This window comes from Panthera leo, chromosome D3, assembly GCF_018350215.1.
Source record: "Panthera leo isolate Ple1 chromosome D3, P.leo_Ple1_pat1.1, whole genome shotgun sequence".
NCBI classification, from domain to species: Eukaryota; Metazoa; Chordata; class Mammalia; order Carnivora; family Felidae; genus Panthera; species Panthera leo.
The window spans coordinates 15,941,452-15,966,015 of record NC_056690.1 but is presented as its reverse complement, the minus strand read 5'-3'; the positions used below and the strand labels follow the sequence as shown (position 1 = coordinate 15,966,015).

General features: G+C 42.0%; 1 protein-coding gene across 14 annotated transcripts in view; it reads left to right on the top strand.

The window, feature by feature from the left end:
* The window catches only part of CIT (citron rho-interacting serine/threonine kinase), a 168,862-nt gene that overhangs the window by 25,759 nt on the left and 118,539 nt on the right, over positions 1–24,564 (top strand). For 7 of the 14 annotated variants that reach the window (XM_042911697.1, XM_042911694.1, XM_042911696.1 and 4 more), the window contains exons 6-10: positions 2,601–2,669; positions 4,152–4,294; positions 5,485–5,578; positions 11,687–11,890; positions 13,719–13,872. In XM_042911697.1, coding sequence (XP_042767631.1) covers positions 2,601–2,669; positions 4,152–4,294; positions 5,485–5,578; positions 11,687–11,890; positions 13,719–13,872 — 664 coding nt within the window. The remainder of the gene's footprint in view (positions 1–2,600; positions 2,670–4,151; positions 4,295–5,484; positions 5,579–11,686; positions 11,891–13,718; positions 13,873–24,564) is intronic. The other 7 variants (XM_042911708.1, XM_042911707.1, XM_042911705.1 and 4 more) reach the window with 1 other exon arrangement.

The following is a 24,564-nucleotide window of genomic DNA, read 5'->3' as shown; positions in this document are numbered from 1 at the left end:
TTGTTGCTGGTGATCTCGTCGTGATGGTCAGAAAGGCTGTAGGTAGTCATTGAAAAACACATCAAGCAGCAGGAGTGTTGGCTGTATCAAGGGCACCTCTTGCTGTAGAAACTTTTCACCCGCTTGAAGCAGGGAGCCACGTTGTCTCCACAACTTCCTCAGCAGCGGGTCTCAGTACAGTGCTGGGCTGGCTGCGTCAGAATCACCCCGGTGGCTCCTTAAAAATGCAGGTGTCTGGACCTCACCCACGGTCACTGGGATTTTTAACAAGCTCCCTGAATAACCGGTTGGGGTGAGAATGAAACCTACTTTACCCTTTCATACTGCTTAATGTTCGCTATTTTTCATTCCTCTAGAATTCCAGCTCCATGAAGGCAAAGGACTTTTGTCTGTTTTACTCTCTGCTGTTTTCCTTATATCTAGAATAGTGCCTGACACACAGCAGGCACTCAAAAAAAAAATTTTTTTTTTGATGAATGTGTTTTTTTCTGTTTTTCAAAAACACCTCCCTGGGTGATTCTGATGGACAGGCAGGTTTGACAAGCCACATTTTGGGGGTATCAGTGCCTCACCAGGCATCTCTGAGTAGTCAGAGTCCTGGACGGAGTCACACTTTTGGACAAAAGCAGGTGCTGTGAATGGGTTTTCTGGGACAGCCTGGGTGGTGACTTTGGCCTTTAATGGTTTATCGTGTTCTTCTGACCCTGGTGTTTAGTTCATAGCAAGCCATCCGGTAAGGAGATTTAAAGGCTCTTCATTTGTGACTTTGTTTTAAAAATTTTTTTTATGTTTATTTTTTGACAGAGCGCGAGCAAGCTGGGGAGGGGCAGAGAGAGAGGGAGAGAGAATCCCAGGCAGGCTCCACACCATCAGCATAGAGCCTGACATGGGACTCGATCTCACAAACTATGAGATAGTGACCTGAGCCGGAATCAGGAGTCAGATGTTTAACCAACTGAGCCACCCAGGTGCCCCTTAATTTTTGACTTTTGATGATGCTTTTGGAGCCTCTTGCTTTGGTACCATTTTTAAAAGTCCAGAGGTGTTTTCTGAAAGTGCCCAAGTCCTGTTCTATATGTCTAAGCTTAACAGCAAGATGATTGGTTAAGCTTGAGTTGACCACACACAAGCCCTGTTCCCCATTTTGGCAGAATGAGCGACTGTACCCCAGCAGGATAGCTTTGGGATGGGGATAACAGACTTACTCAGTAAATGTCCAAATTGTGTTCTCTAACGGTGGGCACTTGAATTTTTAGGGTGGTAATGTGGGATCGTGTTGGTGGCTCAAGCCTGATTAGTTCTTTGATAAGGACCCAGTCTATTTAGGGGTTTGTCATTTCGTGTCTATTTTGTCCCATGTTGTGGAACATGCTGCCTCGCAGCTGTTGTAATTTTTGTCACTTGTCTTCCCAATCAACCCTGGTTTAGAAGAAATGAAAAGTTGTTTGACTCAGAAAAGACTGATCTTAGTTTTGGTGGGGATTTTCAGCTCAGGAAATTGGATCTTCTGAATAAGCACACAGAATACATATCTTTTTGCCTTTTAAGAGATGGTTCTTATTTTCTGAACTATTTTACTGGTCATTACAAAATAGAGTCTCTAGGAATAGTTGCGAAGTTGTGAAGTATTACAGAGCGGTCAGTTTGTGAGCTCCTAAAAGTTGCCAGTGGGTGCTATATGTTTGACTTTGTCATCCTTAAACTTACAGCCATTCTCTTTTTAACATCTTTTTTTTTTATAAAAAGTTTTTAAAAATGTTTATTTTTGAGAGAGAGAGAGAGAGCATGAGTAGGGGAGGGGCAAAGAGAGGGAGACGCAGAATCCAAAGCAGGCTCCAGGCTCTGAGCTGTCAGCACAGAGCCTGACACGGGGCTCGAACTCACAAACTGCAAGATCATGACCTGAGCCGAAGTTGGACACTCAACCGATTGAGCCACCGAGGCGCCCCTATTTTTCACATCTTTAATAGAGCCAGGTTGGAAAGTTTTTAACTGCGATGTATCGTCATAAATATGCATTGTTCCTATTTTAAGATGTTTCCGTTCTAAAAGCATGAGTACTTCTGTTGTTACTGGTGATTTTTTTGGGGAGGGGAGAGGGCATTTAAGACCTTTTTAATGGCAATATATGTTTAAAACAGATGTAAAAATTAACATTCACTGGGGTGCCTGGGTGGCGCAGTCGGTTAAGCGTCCGACTTCAGCCAGGTCACGATCTCGCGGTCCGTGAGTTCGAGCCCTGCGTCAGGCTCTGGGCTGATGGCTCGGAGCCTGGAGCCTGTTTCCGATTCTGTGTCTCCCTCTCTCTCTGACCCTCCCCCGTTCATGCTATGTCTCTCTGTCCCAAAAATAAATAAAAAACGTTGAAAAAAAAAATTAACACTCACCGACATAACTAGGGCCTGTGGAGAACCAGGTTGGGATGAGTGGGCGAGCTTTAGGCAGCCAGGTGGCTCCTGTGGGTTCTTCTAGGACTGGGACTGGTAGCTTTCAATCTGCTGTGAACTTTCGGGCAATAAAGGCTGCATTTTAGCCGCCACTCCTTCTACACTTCACCCTTCTTGTTAGTTCATAAATCGTTTTTTCCCCAATAATTACAGTGCAAATGGAACCTTACTCTTCAAATTGTCCAGTGTCTGGTTGACTCTCTGCTCCATGCAAGATGCCACGTGAGTGGGGGAGACTCCCGGGTGACCCGGAGCCCTTGGGGAGGACATGCAGGTCACTGGCTCCTCCAGGGGTCTCTGGGGTAGGGTTGACTCGGTGCTGGGCAGAATCTTTGCTGGACCAGCCTGGGGCCTCTGCGGAATGTACAGATGCTCCATGTCTCACGCGACTAGAGCTTTCTTCTAATTCTGCACCAAAAGCAAACAGGAGTTTGGAGGAGGAGGGAGAGAATTCACATCCCAAAATTGGCTTCTGGAATGCAGTAGCTGGAGAGATTTAGTATTTTTTTTTTTTTTTTTTAAGATGTTTATTTGGATCTTGCCTCTTTCCAGATAGGATTTGAGACAACTTAAAACAAAAGACGTTTATAGTGTGGCTCACAAAATGGGAAATCAGAGCAAAGGACGAGAGAGAGAGCTGAGTAAGAGTGGTCGAAATGTGTCCCGGCTTCTCCCAGCCAGGAAAGGATTATGCAGCGAAGGTCGGGAAAGGAAGACTCCTGACTGGCAGTTGAAGACCTTGTTGGTGCCAGGCAGGGTGTTGCGAGGGAATTAGTCTTATCCTCATTTTACAGTGGATGAAACTGAAAGGCTGAGAGCTTAAGTCACCAGGCTGCAGTTTGTAGCCACCCAGGCAAACCGGCCTCAAACATAATATCATGTATATGTTAACAAATGTAATAATTTTTTTATCAGAAAAAAGAGGTTGTACTTTATCCTGTATGTCACTTTATATTATCATGGGCAGCTTTCCACGGCAGTATGAATAAAGGGAGTCTGTTCATTTTTCATATCTACATCTTCTCCCATGGTTTAGATATGTCATATTTCAGGAATTTCTTAATGATGGATATTTGGGTGATTTCCAGGCTTTTTCTCTCTCCTGTGTCGCAAGCAATGCTGCAGTGAATCTGTGTGTCTTATTGATCTACAAACTACTATAAGTTCCTGTGAGATAAGTGGTCAGAAGTGGAATTATTACGTCAAAGAGTATATATTTCACATTTAAATTTGTAACAGATGTGGTCAGATGACTGTTGCAGGAAAAGGTTGTATCACATTTGGTGCACCCTTCCTGTGTTCTGCTGGGTGCCGAGAGAAATACAGAAGGGATGCCAGAGGGTTTGTTGCCCTCCAGCAATTTCCATCTACACTGTGTACCGAATCCTAGGGAATGTCTGGGGTGTCAACTTGGGTGGGTGGGTAGGTGAGTGGGTGGATTTAATTCAGCTTTTCAAGCTTACCTTGCAAACACTGTGCGTGGTGTCTGGGACTAGTCTTTCATTATAGTGATTCTCTTGGGTATTGGATGTAATTTCCTTAGGGCAGGGATCTCATCCTACGTGACTTACAATACGTCTCTCACATCTTGGTTGCTTTGTGGAGATGTTGTAATTATAACACGTCAGGCAGCATTTGAGGCTCTAATTGAGACATTCCCTTCTGGGGTGTATGAAGAATTAATAACTTTGGTATTCTATACAGGTCATGGAATATCAGCCTGGAGGGGACTTGCTGTCACTTTTGAACAGATACGAGGACCAATTAGATGAAAATACGATTCAGTTTTACCTAGCCGAATTGATTTTGGCTGTTCACAGCATTCATCAGATGGGATATGTGCATCGGTAAGTGAGACTCAGGTAGTATACTGAGAATTTATCTGTATCACCTAACAAGTCCCACAGTAGAATGAATGAATGGATGAATGATTTCAGCATCAAAATAATGCTCCCTCCAAATTTTAACCAGTCTTTTTTTTTTTTTAAGTTTATTTATTTATTTATTTATTTACTTATTCATTCATTCTGGGGTAGAGAGTGAGAGAGAGAGTGTGTAGGAAGGGGCAGAAAGAGAGGGAGAGAGAGAGAGAATCCCAAGCAGGCTGCGCACTGTCAGTGTGGAGCCCGATGCGGGGCTTGAACTCGTGAACCCATGAGATCATGACCTGAGCCGAAACTGAGAGCCAGACGCTCGACCGACTGAGCCACCCAGACACCCCCAAATTTTAACCAGTCCTAACTGTAAATGGCTGAAAGTATATTTTCCAAAATGGCAGACCTTTCAGCTTACTCATTCAGCAGTGAAATAGATCTATAATTATAACGTTCTCAAGTTTGCTAATAAGATCTGTTAATGTAGCTGATAAGACTGAGAACTCTTGCGTGGGTTCTTCAGGTTACATGGTAGAAGAACTGAATTTGATTTGCAGAAGGAACTGGCATACCATGTAGGGGCAGAATCCCATGGAGTTGTACTTCTGACCTTATAGAATTAGTTAGTAATTCACACAGGTGTTCCACCCTCTGTTGAAAAATGTTTTTTTACATCCTTGCTCATGTGACGTTTTATGTACCTCCGAGAACGTTGTGGGAATGGAACCACAGTTAGGCCAGGAGTCATGAGACCTCGAATAGAATCTCAGGTTTTTCCATTGACTTTGCTACATGACCTTAGGCAAATCCCCTTGTTGCTTTCATAATGTAAAATGTGTGTCTCTAGGAGAAATAATCCATCTAATAACTTAGATTTGTTCCTTTCTCCTCCCTTCCTCTCTCCCTCCTGCTCTTTTCTATTTCCATCTACTTCCCTTTCTCCTCCTCTTCCTTCTCATCCTCCTCCTTTTCTTTCTTCTCCTTCTTTTTCTTAAATTTGTTTTGCAGAATGTTTTGCTTATTATTTATATCTATCAATCAGGAGGTATGTATAGCAGAACATAGACCTTGAGATTCTTGGCTGAATTGATATCCTAGGTTTACAGTTGCTTGCTGATTGGCGTGGAAAAAACAATACTAATTTGTGGCCCTGATTTTCTTAGAGACGTCAAGCCTGAGAACATACTCATTGACCGAATAGGACACATCAAGCTTGTGGATTTTGGATCAGCGGCTAAAATGAGCTCGAATAAGATGGTAACAAAATGGAGCAAGATAGCTTAATAGAGATTATGCTACAAAGTGTTCTGTGGTCCTTGTAAATTTGGAAAATATGGGAAAACTTTGAGCAACATTTTGGAATCTTCATCTGCCAGTATATGGCAGGATTTCTCCATGGGTGGGGATAGGGGGATAGGAGCTGTTTCCCAGACTTACTTGATCTTGACACCCTTTTATGTATAACATCTGTTAATACCCTACAAAACATTTTTAGGAACATCCTTAATAGTTTGGTTAAAAAGGGAAAATGCTTATTTTGTTTTTCTTTTCATTTTCCTTATTATAGATTGCCTTCTATCATCTTCTTTATCTCAAATTTCTATTTCCTATGCAGCAAAATTGAAATAAATCACTGGCACATTTAAACAAATATCCTTAAGCATTAAGAACCTACTGCTGAAAATGTATTTCCATGTCCTGGATCTTTGGTAAAAATTACGCTGTATTCCACCTGCTAAAAAGGGAAGGCAAGAGGGTATCTGCTGAGACCAAGAGCAAGAATACTTTAGAAAAAGATGACAAAGCAAAAAAATATATATAAATTAAAAAAAATCTAATAAAGTTGGTATATACTAAAGTGTGAATTTTCATGGCAACTATGCAAAAAAATGGTAGGTCTATGAGAAAATCAACTTAGACTTAAAGACTTATTTTGCAAAGGAGTCATTTGGTGACCTGGACAAAATTCTTAGGAACTTTGCATTTGATTCTTTCTCAGTAAAATACTGATTCTAGTTAAAATGCACAAATTCAGAGGTTAGGGAGGTTATTCTTTAAAATGCCCCCTTTCCCTCCAGCCTCTAAGAGTTAAGTCCTTATGAAGGGAAATATGTAAAATTGCCTTTTTTGCTCAAGTTCCTTGGAAGAAAGATGAATATTGTTAGGTTGATATTAGGAAAAGGCTTGGGGTTATGTTAACTCTTTGCACTCCAGGGGCTGGCCACCCTGTTCTGCAGACCTGAGGCCTACTTGAGATAATTTGCTTGGTGTTCAGATCCTTGGAGAAACAGTCTCCCTATGTGCTGGTTCCCCTCCTCCCAAATTATGTTCTTGTAATTGATTCTACTTGATCATTACAATGAGAATTCGGTTATAGGATCAAAGCATTTTATGTTTTAAAAATTATGTGCAATTCAGAAACAGGTATGAAAACTTAAGTTTTGAATTTACTGGAATAAAGCAGAGGAAAAAAGTAATGCAAAGTTTTATCATCTAGGATTGAAAAACTTGTACATTGCATGAGTGACTGTAATGAACTCATGCATCTAGAAATAAACTGACACATAGGTACATAGTCTAATAATTGAAGCATAGGTACATGGTCAACACCACTGACATTTTGCTCTGGGTAATTCTTTGTTGCAGGGGGCTCTCCTGTGTATTCTAGGATATTTAGCTACATATCTACTAGATGCTGATAACACCCTCCCCTCCAGTTGTGAAAACCAGAAATCTCTCCAGACATTGCTCAGTGTTTCTTGGGGACAAAATCACCCCTGGTTGAGAACGATTGCAAGCCAGTTGAGAAACATCAGAAAGCTTATTAATGAGAGCCAGCACTACGTGCTTGCAATAAGAAAATCTACTTGGAAAACTAGATTGTGGTCCAAAGTCAATACTTGGTAAATAAATGGGAATAAAGTAAGGCCTGATCTGTGCATCTGGAATCACTTTCTTCAGAGCCCTTGATGGAGAGACTGGACTTTACTTCATTTCAGATTTCTGTTTTTTAGGGCTTCAGACTACCCTTTTCAGTTCTTCTAATTGGAACAACCTTCACTTCCGGGGAGCCCTCCAGGGTCACTCAGGTTTATTTGCAGCTCAGTGCTCAATCCCTGATTAGTCTGGTGAAGGAAAGACGGCACTCAGTCCAACACGTGAGAACAGTCATCTCCTCTTCTCTTGGAGGAAGAGTCTCCTCTCCAGAACTTTGTACTTTTAGGGCCAGAATGTGACAAGCACGTAGGAGGGAATTTTTAGCATTGTTTTCAGTGCAAAGGCCATTTAATTATGGAAGACCAATAATCTACAATCTAGGTGAAGTCGAGTATGGATATCGAATTATACTTTTTAAAAAATATATGTTGTATTTTTGGTGGGTTAAGCACATGTTTCCTTTAAGTAGAATGTTTCCTAGGTGAAAAGGGGGTTCAGAATATTTTTTGTACTCAAAATATACCATATATAATCTACATTTACTGAAATTTATATATGTTACTCACCCAAAATCAATTAATCCTTTCCCTACTGCTCACAAATATTATCTATGAATTTTAGGTATTTGTGACTCTTAGATCTATAGGGTTTTCCATCTTCCATTGTCGTTATTCCAAGCCGCTTAGTCAGAATGTTGCTTTGGAGTATTCTCCTTACTAACACGGGGCCATACTGCCTAGAGGTTTGGCTGTTGAACTGAGATATGCCTTTGACCTGCAGTGTGACTTTGGTCACCCACCTTACCTTATTAGAATCTCAAAGAGTGACAAATAGTGAAGCTTCCAACCTGTCTCTTTCAGCTCTCACACAAACATTTGTAAGGAGATTGTAAACAAAGAGCAGTATAGCATGTTAAGTGTTAATCAGCCTCATTTAGTGGTTGGAAACTCATAGGAGATAGACTTTTTTGAGATTTATGTAGGAGTGAAAAGCTTTTATTCCTTTTCCCCAAGAGGAACAACATAGTGAGATACGCCCCCCATCCCCCCCTCCTTTCTGCCCTGGGCAGCTACATGGGGAAAGTTAGGTTGAAATAGTTTTTAAAAAAAAACATTTTTTTTTATGTTTATTTATTCTTTGAGAGAGAACATGAGCAGGGGAGGGGCAGAGGGAGACAGAATCCGGAGCAGGCTCCAGGCTCTGAGCTGTCAGCACAGAGCCTGACACAGGACTTGAACTCACGAACTGTGAGATCATGACCTGAGCCGAAGTCAGATGCTTAACCTACTGAGCCACCCAGGTGCCCTGAAATAGTTTTATGTTTAATAAGCATTTTAGGGGAAGGGGATTGGGAGGAGGCAGATGGTGGTTTTCTTACTTCTCATCTGCTTTCTGCTTGTAAAGGAATCTAAGTTAATCTACCCCTTTTTTTTTCTTGCCTTAACCTCTCTATTTCCTGAAATACAACTCAGTTTTCTGTCTCCTAGTCATTTTCTTATTGTCTCCTGCTGAATTGGTGTATTTTCTTCCTTATCAATACAGTGAAAATTAACTAGTTAATTATCAGATGGTGTACTGTCAGGCAGGCTGGCCCACAATACATGGCTCCACTTTTAATATCTCACTCAGATTAGCTGGCTGTGAATTCCCACCAGAAGAGAGTGAAACCATCTTGCAAAATCCTTGTCAGGATGGTGGTATTACGTGTTAAATGGGTTTAATGTGCTTGGAGGTTGGTAGCTAATGGAAATTTAACAGTCATTAAATTGTCATTAAAAGCCTTTGTTAATTACTATTAAGTACTTAACGTACTTTATGTCAGAGATGTCCATAAGGGAAGCTAGGGATATTTTCCTTAAAATTTTGAAAATTATAAAGTGATTAGACATAAATGTGTATAATCATATATCTGTTAGAGGGCAGTAGTTAGGGAGTTACCCGACGCTCTTGGATAAGTCTAATCATGAGTTTGAAAATGAAGCATTGGTGACTTACGCCCTTTGCTGGGTCATGCTGATAACGTGACCCAGTCCAGTTCCTTTCGACTCTTTGGTTGTGAACAAGTGACCAATCCCCGTGCGCTGCAAACAAGGAGAACTGAATATTTCCAAACAATCTAGTGTGATAATAAAATAAAACCCAGCAAGTGCAAGCAGTGCATATTTGAGGATTGCATATTAATGGTTCTGCAAGGTAATTAGGCATAAAGGGTAAGCGTTTAATCAGTGATGACATTGCAGTTTTTCTCCTCTTGTTTTCGTATTTAAAAAATACTTTTATTTCTCATTGTCAATATTGAGGGTTTTTATTAAAACCCTGTAGTTTAATCTGAATCCTGTGCTGAGCTCATTAACATTTACATGCACATTAAAAGATAGATAGAAGTCTTCACCTGTTGGGATGAGCACTGGGTGTTGTATGGAAACTTATTTGACAATAAATTTCATATCAAAAAAAAATAGAAGTCTTAGCTCAGGTTCCCCAGCATCGAGGCTTCCTCTTGACTTAAGCTACTTTCAATTCCTCAAGCGTAAGGTACCCTGTCTTAGACCAGATGTGGTATCCTTTCTCCCCACTTTTGTCTATCAACAATGGCCTTTGGTTTTCTTGGGCGGTATGACTGTCCAGCTTTCCCAGTGGGTACTCGCAGTGGAGATTCTTTTTTTTTTTTTTTTAAAGATTTTATTTTTTTTTTAATGTGATCTCTACACCCAGTGTGGGGCTCGATCTCACAACTCCGAGGTCAAGATTTGCATGTTCTGCTGACTGGGCCAGCCAGGCGTCCTCCCAGTGGAAATGCTGTTGCCCAAAGCAACAGATGACTGGTGTAAAGAATAACAGCATCACACTGCTGTCTGGATTTAGGGTTTGGAAAACCTATGGTGGGCTTGAGAAAAGGGGTGAAAAGAGAAGGAGTAGGGAGAGTGGGTCTGTTTCCTATAATCGTGGGTCTTTGGGGCAGAGGAATGGACAAGATTAAAGTTATGAGCTGGAAGAGCTTGGGTGTCTGTCCCTAGAGAAGGGGACTAAGTTTCTGGTCAAAACAAAGCAAAGCAAATTGCCTTTCTTAATATAAAGCCCAGCCTTAAAGAGGTGTGGCCATACCTACAAAATATCTAAGGTCACTCAGGGGCACTCGACATCCTTTAATAGGGAGAAAGTTCGTTTCTGCCCATGTAACTGCTGATGTGAGAGAAACCTCTTTAAATTTTTTTTTTTTTTAACATTTATTTATTTTTCAGATAGAGAGAGACACAGCATGAACGGGGGAGGGGCAGAGAGAGAGGGAAACACAGAATCGGAAGCAGGCTCCAGGCTCCGAGCCATCAGCCCAGAGCCCGACGCGGGGCTCGAACCCGCAGACCGCGAGATCGTGACCTGAGCCGAAGTCGGACGCTCAACCGACTGAGCCACCCAGGCGCCCCGAGAGAAACCTCTTTAAAGGCAGGGCTATTGGACGGCTGTAGGATTATTGGTCAACACAGTATATGACTAACATCAGGCCCTTTCTGTGTTGATAGGGAAGAAGTCAGAGAGGTGATCCTTAGCCTTCAAATTTCATGGCTCAGTAAGACTTCAAAATAATTTTGAAGGCTGAAAACGTTGCTGACTTCCTCTGTTGTCTAGGAAGGGAAGGGGGTAGGGGGCAGAAAGTCTTTTATCAGGCCTCATTTCAAGAAACAAAGGACATGTAACCACTAAAACAGTCGGAAGGACAAGTTCTCAGAAGAAAGGACAGTTCTTTAAATGGGATATATTTAGCTTTAGAAAAAGACCTACTACACTGTCCTAACCTTTGCGAGGGTTGGGTGCTTGAGTGCCACTGGATTGGAGGGCTGTGGATTTCTGAACAGTGGGGAGGCAACCACAGGAACAGGAGTTTGGGGTGAGGGAAATGAACTCATTAACATTGGTCTCTGGTGGAAGATACTTATCATGTCTTGCCCTGTGGGTGGCTTGAAGTAGGAATGTTGATTCCAAATATTTAAACTTGAGATACAATGCGTTTGCAATATCGTGTTGCCCCAGCTAGCTGCCAGGTTTTAATAATGGGTAGATAGATCTTATAGATTCGTCTTTAGGATTTATTATCATTTTGCTGTTTTCATAAGTAAGAGAAATACTGTGTAACATGTATCAGGAAAGACACCTTCCGTTCTTTCCCCAATTCTCATTTGTGTAACCAAAGGGCGTATATCATCAACAACTCTTGCCCTTTTGCCTTTGGATTATATTATGTACTTTTTTTTTTTTTTAATTAGTAAATCGCTTGCATTTCCTGACAGCGTGCCACTTGACAGAAGGTTTAAGTGCCTGGGAGAATAGTAATCAGTGGCAAATCAGCCTGTGTCTGAAACGTGGCTGTCGGCAATCTATTCGAGAATAATTGAAAGTTTTGCTGTGTTCATTTTGCTTATGGGTTTCCAGGTGAACGCAAAACTCCCGATTGGGACCCCAGATTACATGGCCCCTGAAGTGTTGACTGTGATGAATGGGGACGGAAAAGGCGTCTATAGTCTGGATTGTGACTGGTGGTCAGTGGGAGTTATTGCTTATGAGATGGTTTATGGAAGATCCCCATTCACTGAGGGAACGTCAGCCAGAACCTTCAATAACATCATGAATTTCCAGGTAAAGAGCCATTAGTAGATTTTGAAGTAATATTGAGAGCTGTCATTTAAAAATGTACAAGTGAACCTTTGTAATGTAAATCAGTAGTGCTGGATAATAACAACAGCAAATACTTATAAAGCACTTTGTGCCAAAAGCTGTCCTAAGCGCTTTAGTGATTGTGTTTTATTGACTCTCAGCTGCCAGTCATTGTAAGCCTATGCCATTATTTTAGGGAACGTTAAAAAAGAGAAACTGTTGCCAATTAATCTATGATATTTCGTTGGTTATAAAATGCATTTTTATTTCAGTGCTGTTAAGGGAATAACTGAGTCCTAGACTTGATGAAATATGGTTCATTAACTCGGCTAATCCTCAAACAATGGAAGAGGTAGACATTACTCCCATTTTACAGATGAGGAAACCAAAGCACACAATGGTTAAGCAAGACCATCTTGCCTAGAATAACACAGTCAGTCTGGCTTGGAAGTCCATGCTCTTGATGTTATGCTATGCTGTTTCTCGGTATGACTGGCTATCAAATATGGCAGTAAAATTGAAATGGGGGCAGGAATTAGAAATACAGGAATGTATATGAAGTAGAATTAAAACTATTTTCTAATAAGTGTATATTCTAATAGATTAAGCCCATTTCTCTTAAAATTTTTTTTATTTATTTTTGAGAGAGAGAGAGAGAGAGAGACAGAGTGTGAGTGGGGGAGGGGTAGAGGAGAGAAAGAGATACAGAATCCGAAGCGGGCTCTAGGCTCTGAGCTGTCAGCACAGAGCCCGACGCGGGTCTCAGACCCACGAACTGTGAGATTGTGACCTGAGCCGAAGTCGGACGCTTAACTGACTGAGCCACCCAGGTGCCCCCCCATTTCTCTTTTTTTTAATGTTTATTTAATATTTTGAGAGAGAGAGAATCCTAAGGAGGTTCTACACTGTCAGCACACAGCCTGACATATGGCTCAATCTCATGACGGTGAGATCATGACCTGAGCCGAAATCAGGAGTCAGACACCCAGCCGACTGAGTCACCCAGGTGCCCCTATTAAGCTCATTTCTTTAGGATATGATAGATATGTATGTTTTAGTTTCAACTGAAAGGAAGAAGAGAAATTTCAGTTTTTTTTCTAACTCACCCAACTTCATCTTTCTGGAATGCTTAATGTGTATTTTCATATTTTATATGCTTAATACATATATATATATTACTTGTTATGCTTGAGTCTCCTCTTGAGTTCAAGTTTTCCCTTAGATGATTCTTGGGGCCCATTTATTTCCTTCATTTCAGTTCATTCGTTCAGTGATGAGAGAATGGCACCAGGCACGGTTAGGTACCAGGTTTACAGTGTTGAGCGAGCAGAAGGCTCTCTCTGCCTTCTTTCCCTGTTATCACACGGAAATCACAGTGCACTGTGTTTGTGTAGAAGTAGATTACGGGGCGGGGGGGTGGGTGGTGGAGCTGGGCAGTGATCTGGTGGAAGAGGGGTGCGGGCTGGGGAGGGCGTTCTAGGCAGAGAGAACAGCATGATTTGTTCAGGAAGCTTTAAATAGCTCATCATTGTTGGACAGCAAAGAGTGAGATGGGGAGTGTAGCTACATGAGACAAGAGAGAGGACCGAGGTCAAATCATGAAGGATATTGAACTCTTGCAAAGGAACTAGGCCTATTGATGTGAACAAGCCATTTATTTTGGGAACATGCCTTTGGTCCAAAGTTAAGAGGGCACAAAACTTCCTCCTTTTAACAAAAAGAAACTTGCATATATGAGAAATACTTTTTTGGGGGGACATGAGAAACTGAATTTGCTAAGGAAATAATAATTATTATTTTTTTGGAATAGCGGTTTTTGAAGTTTCCAGATGATCCAAAAGTTAGCAGCGAATTACTTGATCTGATTCAGAGTTTGTTGTGTGGCCAGAAAGAGAGACTGAAGTTTGAAGGCCTTTGCTGCCACCCTTTCTTCTCCAAAATCGACTGGAATAACATTCGTAACTGTGAGTAGGGCTGCGGTCCTTCCTTTCTGGTGTTCAGATTAAGTGTAAACACTTAAGAATGTTCTGAAATTATTCTGGCCTGCAGAAGGTGGTATAAATTATATAAATAAGGGCCTCAATTATCTCCAGGGATAGAAAGGGCTAATGATGTAGCTGTCTGTAAGTGGTAATTCTTCTTTAAAATTGTTTGCACAGAATGGGGTCATTTATCAAACTCTGTGCTTAAGTGGCCTTCACATCATCTCTCAGTAAGTTAGAAGAACAGACTGATGGAGTTCAAGGGTTGCCGGTTGGTTTGACAGAGTTTCTTCTAAGAGGAAAAGTGGACGTATGTATTTCCTTCACAGATTGGGAAAAAAGGCTCAAAAATGAGGCAAAGTGCCAGGTTGCTCTGCAAATGGCCAAGCCTGCACGAAACCCATAAATGCCTCTCTGTGTTCATGTTTTCCCCGGAAACATTTTGTCTTTGCTTGCAAGCCTGTAAAATCTGTAACATAGACACACACAGCAGATTCATTCATACATACATCGCTTTGGAATCAATTAGTGCAAATGAAATTCATTAAAAACAGAGATTTGATTTATTATTGACAAAACCAAAATGCTTGGGCTTTTACAAATTGGTGATTTTGGGGGACACACGGGTGGCTCAGCCGATCGAGCATCCAACTTCAGCTCAGGTCATGATCTCACAGTTGGTGAGTTTGGGCCCTGCATCAGCCTCTCTGCTGTCAGCACAGAGCCTTCTCTGGATCCTCTGTCCAGCCCCCCCGACCCCTCCCCCCCCCCCCCCACCCCACACACACAACCGCGTCCCTCTCCCACTTGTGCACGCACTCTCTCTCTCTCAAAAATAAATAAACTTAAAAAAAAAAACAAATTGATTTTTTTAAAACATTTTTTATTTTTGGATATGTTGACTGAATGTGCCAATGATTAGCATAGATTAGGGCCAGTAGGAAAGCAGTGGGTCTGAGTGGGTTGTTTTTGTTTTTTTTAATTTTTAAAAAATATTTATTTATTTTTGAGAGAGAAAGCATGAACAGGAGAGGGGCAGAGAGAGATGGAGACACAATCCAAAGCAGTTTCTGGGCTCTGAGCTGCAGCACAGAGCCCGATGCGGGGCTCAAACCCATGGACCGTGAGATCATGACTTGAGCCAAAGTCAGACGCTCATCCCACTGAGCCACCCAGGTGACCCTGTTTGAGTGTTTTATCTTTGGTGATGAGGGGAGGTGGGGAGTGGAATCCATTTCTAGGTGTCAAAACCAGACTTCTAGTTCAAGCCATGTTGTAATCCTAATATATGATGAGTGTTTTCCACTGTTTCCCAGTGTTTTCCAGTTGAAAGCCATTTTGATGGTTTCTCTAACCTGCCCAAATATTTAAGTAGGCTACATTTTTATAAATCTGCCTTAGCAAATTTGTTTTTCTTCTGGGAGCCACATTGCTTAATTTTTCTAATCTTCAGGCATCAATCCCCAAATCTTACAAGGTTCAGGGCTTTTAATCAATAGTATATTTTCAGGGCTATTTTCTTTTTTGCTTTTAGAAAGATTTGATACAGTTTTCTTTAGATGCTGTTCAAATAGTCTTTTCTTGCCTTGCCTTTTTATCTCTGTAATCTTTTTTTTTTTTTTTTTTTTTAATTTTTTTTTTTTTTTTCAACGTTTTTTTTATTTATTTTTGGGACAGAGAGAGACAGAGCATGAACGGGGGAGGGGCAGAGAGAGAGGGAGACACAGAATCGGAAACAGGCTCCAGGCTCCGAGCCATCAGCCCAGAGCCTGACGCGGGGCTCGAACTCACGGACCGCGAGATCGTGACCTGGCTGAAGTCGGACGCTTAACCGACTGCGCCACCCAGGCGCCCCTTTTTTTTTTTTTTTAATGGTTATCCATTTAGTTTTGAGAGAGAGAGAGACAGAGACAGAGAGAGAATATCCCAAGCAGGTTCCGTGCTGTAGCGCAGACCCTGATGTGGGGTTCAATCTCACGAACCGTGAAATCATAACCTGAGCAGAAATCAAGAGTCAGATGCTGAACAGACTGAGTCACCCAGGCACCCCGTCCTTCCTTTCCTTTCCTTTCCTTTCCTTTCCTTTCCTTTCCTTTCCTTTCCTTTCCTTTCCTTTCCTTTCTTCCTTCAAGACTGAGTGATATTGTCTCGTGTGTGTGTTTACATACTACAAATTCTTTATTCATTCATCCGTTGATAGACACTTAGATTGTTTCCATATCTTGTCTATTGTGAATAATGCTGCCATGAACGGGAGAGCACAGATCTTTCTTCGAGGTACTGATTGCATTTTCTTTGGGTGTTCGACGAGAAGAGGGATTGCTGGATCATATGGTAGTTCTATTTTTAGTTTTTGAGCAACCTCTGTACTGTTGTCCTTAGTGGCTGTAACAATTAACCTTCTTACCAACAGTGTGTAAGAATTCCCTTTTCTCCACATCCTCACCAACTCTTGTTATCTTGGCTTTTTGATCACAGTCATCTTAATAGGTGTGAAGCAGTATCTCATTGTGGTTTTGATTTGCATTTCCCTGACGATTAGTGATGTTGAGCACCTTTTCATATACATATTGGCCATCTATATGTCTTCTTTTTCTTTTTTTCAAATTTTATTTAAATTTTAGTTAGTTGATGTATAGTATAATACTAGATTCAGGAGTAGAATTCAGTGACTCATCACTTACAACCCAGTGCTTATTACAAGTGCCCTCCTTTGTACCCACCACCCATCTAACCCATCCCCCACCTACCTCCCTCCATCAACCCTGTGTTCTCCATTGTTAAGAGTCTCTTGTGGTTTGTTTCCCTTTCCTCTCTTCTCACCCCCTTTCCATATGTTCATCTGTTTTGTTTCTTAAATTCCGAAGATGAGTGAAATCATATGGTATTTGTCTTTTCTCTGACTGACTTTTTCGCTTAGCATAATACACTCTAGCTCCATCCACGTTGTTGCAAATGGCAAGATTTCATTCTTTTTGATGGCTGAGTAATATTCCTGTGTGTGTGTGTGTGTGTGTGTGTGTGTGTGTGTGTGTATCTACCACTTTTTTTTAAATTTTTTTTCAATATATGAACTTTATTGTCAAATTGGTTTCCATACAACACCCAGTGCTCATCCCAAAAGGTGCCCTCCTCAATACCCATCACCCACCCTCCCCTCCCTCCCACCCCCCATCAACCCTCAGTTTGTTCTCAGTTTTTAACAGTCTCCTATGCTTTGGCTCTCTCCCACTCTAACCTCTTTTTTTTTTTTTTCCTTCCCCTCCCCCATGGGTTTCTGTTAAGTTTCTCAGGATCCACATAAGAGTGAAACCATATGATATCTGTCTTTCTCTGTATGGCTTATTTCACTTAGCATCACACTCTCCAGTTCCATCCACGTTGCTACAAAAGGCCATATTTCATTCTTTCTCATTGCCACGTAGTATTCCATTGTGTATATAAACCACAATTTCTTTATCCATGCATCAGTTGATGGACATTTAGGCTCTTTCCATAATTTGGCTATTGTTGAGAGTGCTGCTATAAACATTGGGGTACAGGTGCCCCTATGCATCAGCACTCCTGTATCCCTTGGGTAAATTCCTAGCAGTGCTATTGGTGGGTCATAGGGTAGGTCTATTTTTAATTTTCTGAGGAACCTCCACACTGCTTTCCAGAGCGGCTGCACCAATTTGCATTCCCACCAACAGTGCAAGAGGATTCCCGTTTCTCCACATCCTCTCCAGCATCTATAGTCTCCTGATTTCTTCATTTTGGCCACTCTGACTGGCATGAGGTGATATCTGAGTGTGGTTTTGATTTGTATTTTCCTGATAAGGAGCGACGTTGAACATCTTTTCATGTGCCTGTTGGCCATCCGGATGTCTTCTTTAGAGAAGTGTCTATTCATGTTTTCTGCCTATTTCTTCACTGGGTTATTTGTTTTTCGGGTGTGGAGTTTGGTGAGCTCTTTATAGATTTTGGATACTAGCCCTTTGTCCGATATGTCATTTGCAAATATCTTTTCCCATTCCGTTGGTTGCCTTTTAGTTTTGTTGGTTGTTTCCTTTGCTGTGCAGAAGCTTTTTATCTTCATAAGGTCCCAGTAATTCATTTTTGCTTTTAATTCCCTTGCCTTTGGGGATGTGTCGAGTAAGAGATTGCTACGGCTGAGGTCAGAGAGGTCTTTTCCTGCTTTCTCCTCTAGGGTTTGGATGGTTTCCTGTCTCACATTCAGGTCCTTTATCCATTTTGAGTTTATTTTTGTGAATGGTGTGAGAAAGTGGTCTAGTTTCAACCTTCTGCATGTTGCTGCCCAGTTCTCCCAGCACCATTTGTTAAAGAGACTGTCTTTTTTCCATTGGATGTTCTTTCCTGCTTTGTCAAAGATGAGTTGGCCATACGTTTGTGGGTCTAGTTCTGGGATTTCTATTCTATTCCATTGGTCTATGTGTCTGTTTTTGTGCCAATACCATGCTGTCTTGATGATGACAGCTTTGTAGTAGAGGCTAAAGTCTGGGATTGTGATGCCTCCTGCTTTGGTCTTCTTCTTCAAAATTACGTTGGCTATTCGGGGCCTTTTGTGGTTCCATATAAATTTTAGGATGGCTTGTTCTAGTTTCGAGAAGAATGCTGGTGCAATTTTGATTGGGATTGCATTGAATGTGTAGATAGCTTTGGGTAGTATTGACATTTTGACAATATTTATTCTTCCAATCCATGAGCAGGGAATGTCTTTCCATTTCTTTATATCTTCTTCAATTACCTTCTTTATCCATTTATCAGTCGATAGACATTTGGGCTCTTTCCATAATTTGGCTATTGTTGATAATGCTACTATAAACATTGGAGTACATGTACCCCTTTGAATCAGTATTTTTGTATCCTTTGGGTAAATGCCTAGTAGTGCAATTGCTAGATCGTAGGGTAGTTCTATTTGTAACTTTGAGGAACCTCCATACTGTTTTCCAGAATGGCTGCACCAGTTTGCATTTCCATCAACAGTGTAAGGGGGTTTCCCTTTCTCCACATCCTTGCCAACATCTGTTATTTACTGTGTTGTTAATTTTAGCCATTCTGACAGGTGTGAGGTGGTATCTCATTGTGGTTTTGATTTGTATTTCCCTGATGTGTTTGTCTTCTTTAGAAAAATGTCTTTTCACGTCCTTTGCCCTGAATCTTGATTCTTCAAAATCCTGATGGCTTTTATGGGCTTCTGACTCCCAGTACAGTGGCTCTGGAGTGTCATGAAATATGTTTGCTTTAAAAAAATGTCTTTTAATTTTAATTAACCTTATTTTGGAATAATAATAGGTTCATAGAAAACTTGCAAAGATAGTACAGAGTTCCCACATACCCTTCTCCTAGCGTCTCCTAATGTTATAACATCTTATATAACGGTGCCACATTTGTCAAAACTAAGATTAATATTTGCACATTACTATTAATCAAACTTCAAACTTTATTCTGATTTCACTGGTTTCTCCACTCATGTCTCTGTTCCAGGAGTCAGTCCAGGGTGCCATATTGCAGGCACCTGCAGTAGGCACATACTTAGTGTAGCTCAGCCAATGAGGGGCATCTTCATGTCCCCCGAGGATTGGTAGTGCGTTTTCCTGGAGGTTCTGTCTTATCCCTGACAATGCAGAGAGACACGGTATTCACTGAGCTTCTCCTACGAGATTTCCCTGTTAGGGAAGTTCACTGAGTTTCCCTTTCAGAATTTTTTTAAACCAACCTCTGATCCCTGCATATTTGCAATCAACTTGGGGTTGTGTGATTGAAAACATTGCTGGGCTCCATGATCTTTGGGCTACTTTCCAACTAGGTAACTCTAACAGAAATTATGCCTTTGTCCAGTCCCGGTTTTTCCACAAATGCATGTTGAGTGACTTTCATTAAGCAAAACCCTTGAAGCCGAGTTTATGGTTGGTTTCAATGCCTTGTGGTTCCAGGGTATTAAATATCTGTACTTTTCACACACAAGATTGTCCCTTGATGAAAGTAAAATTAGCCTTTCTGCTGCCTCACCCCTAATTCTTCTTTTTCTTGTCGTAACCAATGAAAGGAAGTACTGCTTAACACAGCAGGTAATAATCTTCTAAAACTCATCATCTCAAGAGGTGGTCCTGGCAGGATATATGAATGTAGTTTAAGAAGGGTCTGGACAAATTTATGAATGACAGAATCAGGAGTGGCTGCTGAGGGGAACTAGGACATGCCTCGGCTTTCACACTGAAGTCAGACGGAACATCTGCGTCCCCCTGGGTCCAGCCTCTTAGGGTTGCTCTGGGCAACAGTACACGAACCAGGAACCTGACCCAGTTCAGGAACGTATTCTCTCAGCAAGTCAAAAGCTTTGTGATGAGTTACTGCCCTGTGAAGGTCCCCAGGTGCCCATTACCCTGATGTTTCATTCCCACCTTTGTGCGATCAGATGTCAGCTTGTGTTTTCAGCTGCTTATTATTATCATCATTATTTCAAGGTGGCTTTCCAAGTTCCAGTAGGAGACTTCTTAAGTATACTGGCTGCCCTGGACTTTGCACTTCCAGTGATGTTTCCAGTATTGGGCAAGAGTCTGGTGGTACCCAGCCTGATATTTTCTGAGCTTCTGGAATGCTGAGGTCAGAGGGCCTCTTTCATTCATGCCTTCGGGGTTACGCCTCCATTTCCTGGCATCATACACTTGCTCCTGTTAGTGGGGAAGTTTTGCTGCCTGGTGTGCTTTTCTAGTCACATCTGGACATAGTGATGTTATTGGAACCGGCATGCTTGTCCCTTTCGTCCAACACCGTTATGTCCTGACAGTGGGGAATGCGAAATGCGAACATGGATTGTGGAAATATCCTGGAACGTCTGTGGCTAATGCTCAGACGTTGTCTGTTACTTACGACACAGTCTTCTTTTAAATTATGTTCTTTTCACTATTCTCAGAAAGACCTAGCTCTTGCAGAATGATTGTGAGTTTTCAGGTCCTTACCATTTGTTAGCAGAGGGTACATTTCACTTCCACTGGTAGTGAGTGACTCGGTGGTGTTCCCATGCTGTGTAGGTCTCTTTTTTGTCATTGATGATCATTGTGCACTACCAGGCCCTGAATGGCCATCATAAAACCATAAATGCACAGTCCTGTGGTTGTTCAATAAACCTGGGGCATGATGGCCTTTGGTTTAAAGGAAAGGGATCTTGTGGCTTTGTGTCATCAGGTGAAATCTTTACATACTGTTCTATGCAGAAATAAGCACCATATAACTCACTGGGCATTTTACTCCCATCCTTAATATGGTAGGAAGTATTGGTTAAGTAGCCAACTAGCTGTTTAAATACATGACACTGTAGAGGTTCCGGAAGATGGCGGCGTAGGAGGACGCGGGGCTCACAGCGCATCCTGCCGATCACTTAGATTCCACCTACACCTGCCTAAAGAACCCAGAAAACCTCCAGAGGATTAGCAGAAGGGAGTCTCCGGAGTCAAGCGCAGACTAGAGGCCCACGGAAGAGGGTAGGAAGGGCGGCGAGGCGGTGCGCGCTCCACGGACTGGCGGGAGGGAGCCGGGGCGGAGGGGCGGCTCGCCGGCCAAGCGGAGCCCCCGAGTCTGGCTGGCAAAAGCGGAGGGGCCGGACGGACTGTGTTCCGACAACAAGCGCGACTTAGCGTCTGGGAGGTCATAAGTTAACAGCTCTGCTCGGAAAGCGGGAAGGCTGGAGGACAAAGGGAGGGAGAGCTGCTGAGCCCCCGGACGGCAGAGCTCAGCTTGGCGGGGAACAAAGGCGTCAGCGCCATCTCCCCCGCCCATCCCCCAGCCAAAATCCCAAAGGGAACCAGTTCCTGCCAGGGAACTTGCTTGCTCCTCGCAAACACCCAACTCTGTGCTTCTGCGGAGCCAAACCTCCGGCAGCGGATCTGACTCCCTCCCGCTGCCACAGGGCTCCTCCTGAAGTGGATCACCTAAGAAGTGAGCTAAGCCTGCCCCTCCAGCCCCCGTGCACCTTGCCTACCCACCCCAGCTAATACGCCAGATCCCCAGCAACACAAGCCTGGCAGTGTGCAAGTAGCCCAGACGGGACACGCCACCCCACAGTGAATCCCGCCCCTAGGAGAGGGGAAGAGAAGGCACACACCAGTCTGACTGTGGCCCCAGCGGTGGGCTGGGGGCAGACATCGGGTCGGACTGCGGCCCCGCCCACTAACTCCAGTTATACACCACAGCACAGGGGAAGTGCACTGCAGGTCCTCACCACGCCAGGGACTCTCCAAAATGACCAAACGGAAGAATTCCCCTCAGAAGAATCTCCAGGAAATAACAACAGCTAATGAACTGATCAAAAAGGATTTAAATAATATAACAGAAAGTGAATTTAGAATAATAGTCATAAAATTAATCGCTGGGCTTGAAAACAGTATACAGGACAGCAGAGAATCTCTTGCCACAAAGATCGAGGGACTAAGGAACAGTCACGAGGAGTTGAAAAACGCTTTAAACGAATTGCAAAACAAAATGGAATCCACGATGGCTCGGCTTGAAGAGGCAGAGGAGAGAATAGGTGAACTAGAAGATAAAGTTATGGAGAAAGAGGAAGCTGAAAGAAAGAGAGATAAAAAAATCCAGGAGTATGAGGGGAAAATTAGAGAACTAAGTGATACACTAAAAAAAAATAATATACGCATAATTGGTATCCCAGAGGAGGAAGAGAGAGGGAAGGGTGCTGAAGGGGTACTTGAACAAATTATAGCTGAGAACTTCCCTGAACTGGGGAAGGAAAAAGGCATTGAAATCCAAGAGGCACAGAGAACTCCCTTCAGACGTAACTTGAATCGATCTTCTGCACGACATATCATAGTGAAACTGGCAAAATACAAGGATAAAGAGAAAATTCTGAAAGCAGCAAGGGATAAACGTGCCCTCACATATAAAGGGAGACCTATAAGACTCGTGACTGATCTCTCCTTTGAAACTTGGCAGGCCAGAAAGGCTTGGCACGATATCTACAGTGTGCTAAACAGAAAAAATATGCAGCCGAGAATCCTTTATCCAGCAAGTCTGTCATTTAGAATAGAAGGAGAGATAAAGGTCTTCCCAAACAAACAAAAACTGAAGGAATTTGTCACCACGAAACCAGCCCTACAAGAGATCCTAAGGGGGATCCTGTGAGACAAAGTACCAGAGACATCACTACAAGCATAAAACATACAGACATCACAATGACTCTAAATCCATATCTTTCTATAATAACACTGAATGTAAATGGATTAAATGCGCCAACTAAAAGACATAGGGTATCAGAATGGATAAAAAAACAAGACCCATCTATTTGCTGTCTACAAGAGACTCATTTTAGATCTGAGGACACCTTTAGATTGAGAGTGAGGGGATGGAGAACTATTTATCATGCTCCTGGAAGCCAAAAGAAAGCTGGAGTAGCCATACTTATATCAGACAAACTAGACTTTAAATTAAAGGCTGTAACAAGAGATGAAGAAGGGCATTATATAATAATCACAGGGTCTATCCACCAGGAAGAGCTAACTATTATAAATGTCTATGCGCCAAATACCCGAGCCCCCAGATATATAAAACAATTACTCATAAACATAAGCAACCTTATTGATAAGAATGTGGTCATTGCAGGGGACTTTAACACCCCACTTACAGAAATGGATAGATCATCTAGACACACAGTCAATAAAGAAACAAGGGCCCTGAATGATACATTGGATCAGATGGACTTGACAGATATATTTAGAACTCTGCATCCCAAAGCAACAGAATATACTTTCTTCTCGAGTGCACATGGAACATTCTCCAAGATAGATCATATACTGGGTCACAAAACAGCCCTTCATAAGTTTACAAGAATTGAAATTATACCATGCATACTTTCAGACCACAATGCTATGAAGCTTGAAATCAACCACAGGAAAAAGTCTGGAAAACCTCCAAAAGCATGGAGGTTAAAGAACACCCTACTAACGAATGAGTGGGTCAACCAGGCAATTAGAGAAGAAATTAAAACATATATGGAAACAAATGAAAATGAAAATACAACAATCCAAACGCTTTGGGATGCAGCGAAGGCAGTCCTGAGAGGAAAATACATTGCAATCCAGGCCTATCTCAAGAAACAAGAAAAATCCCAAATACAAAATCTAACAGCACACCTAAAGGAAATAGAAGCAGAACAGCAAAGGCAGCCTAAACCCAGCAGAAGAAGAGAAATAATAAAGATCAGAGCAGAAATAAACAATATAGAATCTAAAAAAACTGTAGAGCAGATCAACGAAACCAAGAGTTGGTTTTTTGAAAAAATAAACAAAATTGACAAACCTCTAGCCAGGCTTCTCAAAAAGAAAAGGGAGATGACCCAAATAGATAAAATCATGAATGAAAATGGAATGATTACAACCAATCCCTCAGAGATACAAACAACTATCAGGGAATACTATGAAAAATTATATGCCAGCAAATTGGACAACCTGGAAGAAATGGACAAATTTCTAAACACCCACACTCTTCCAAAACTCAATCAGGAGGAAATAGAAAGCTTGAACAGACCCATAACCAGCGAAGAAATTGAATCGGTTATCAAAAATCTCCCAACAAATAAGAGTCCAGGACCAGATGGCTTCCCAGGGGAGTTCTACCAGACATTTAAAGCAGAGATAATACCTATCCTTCTCAAGCTATTCCAAG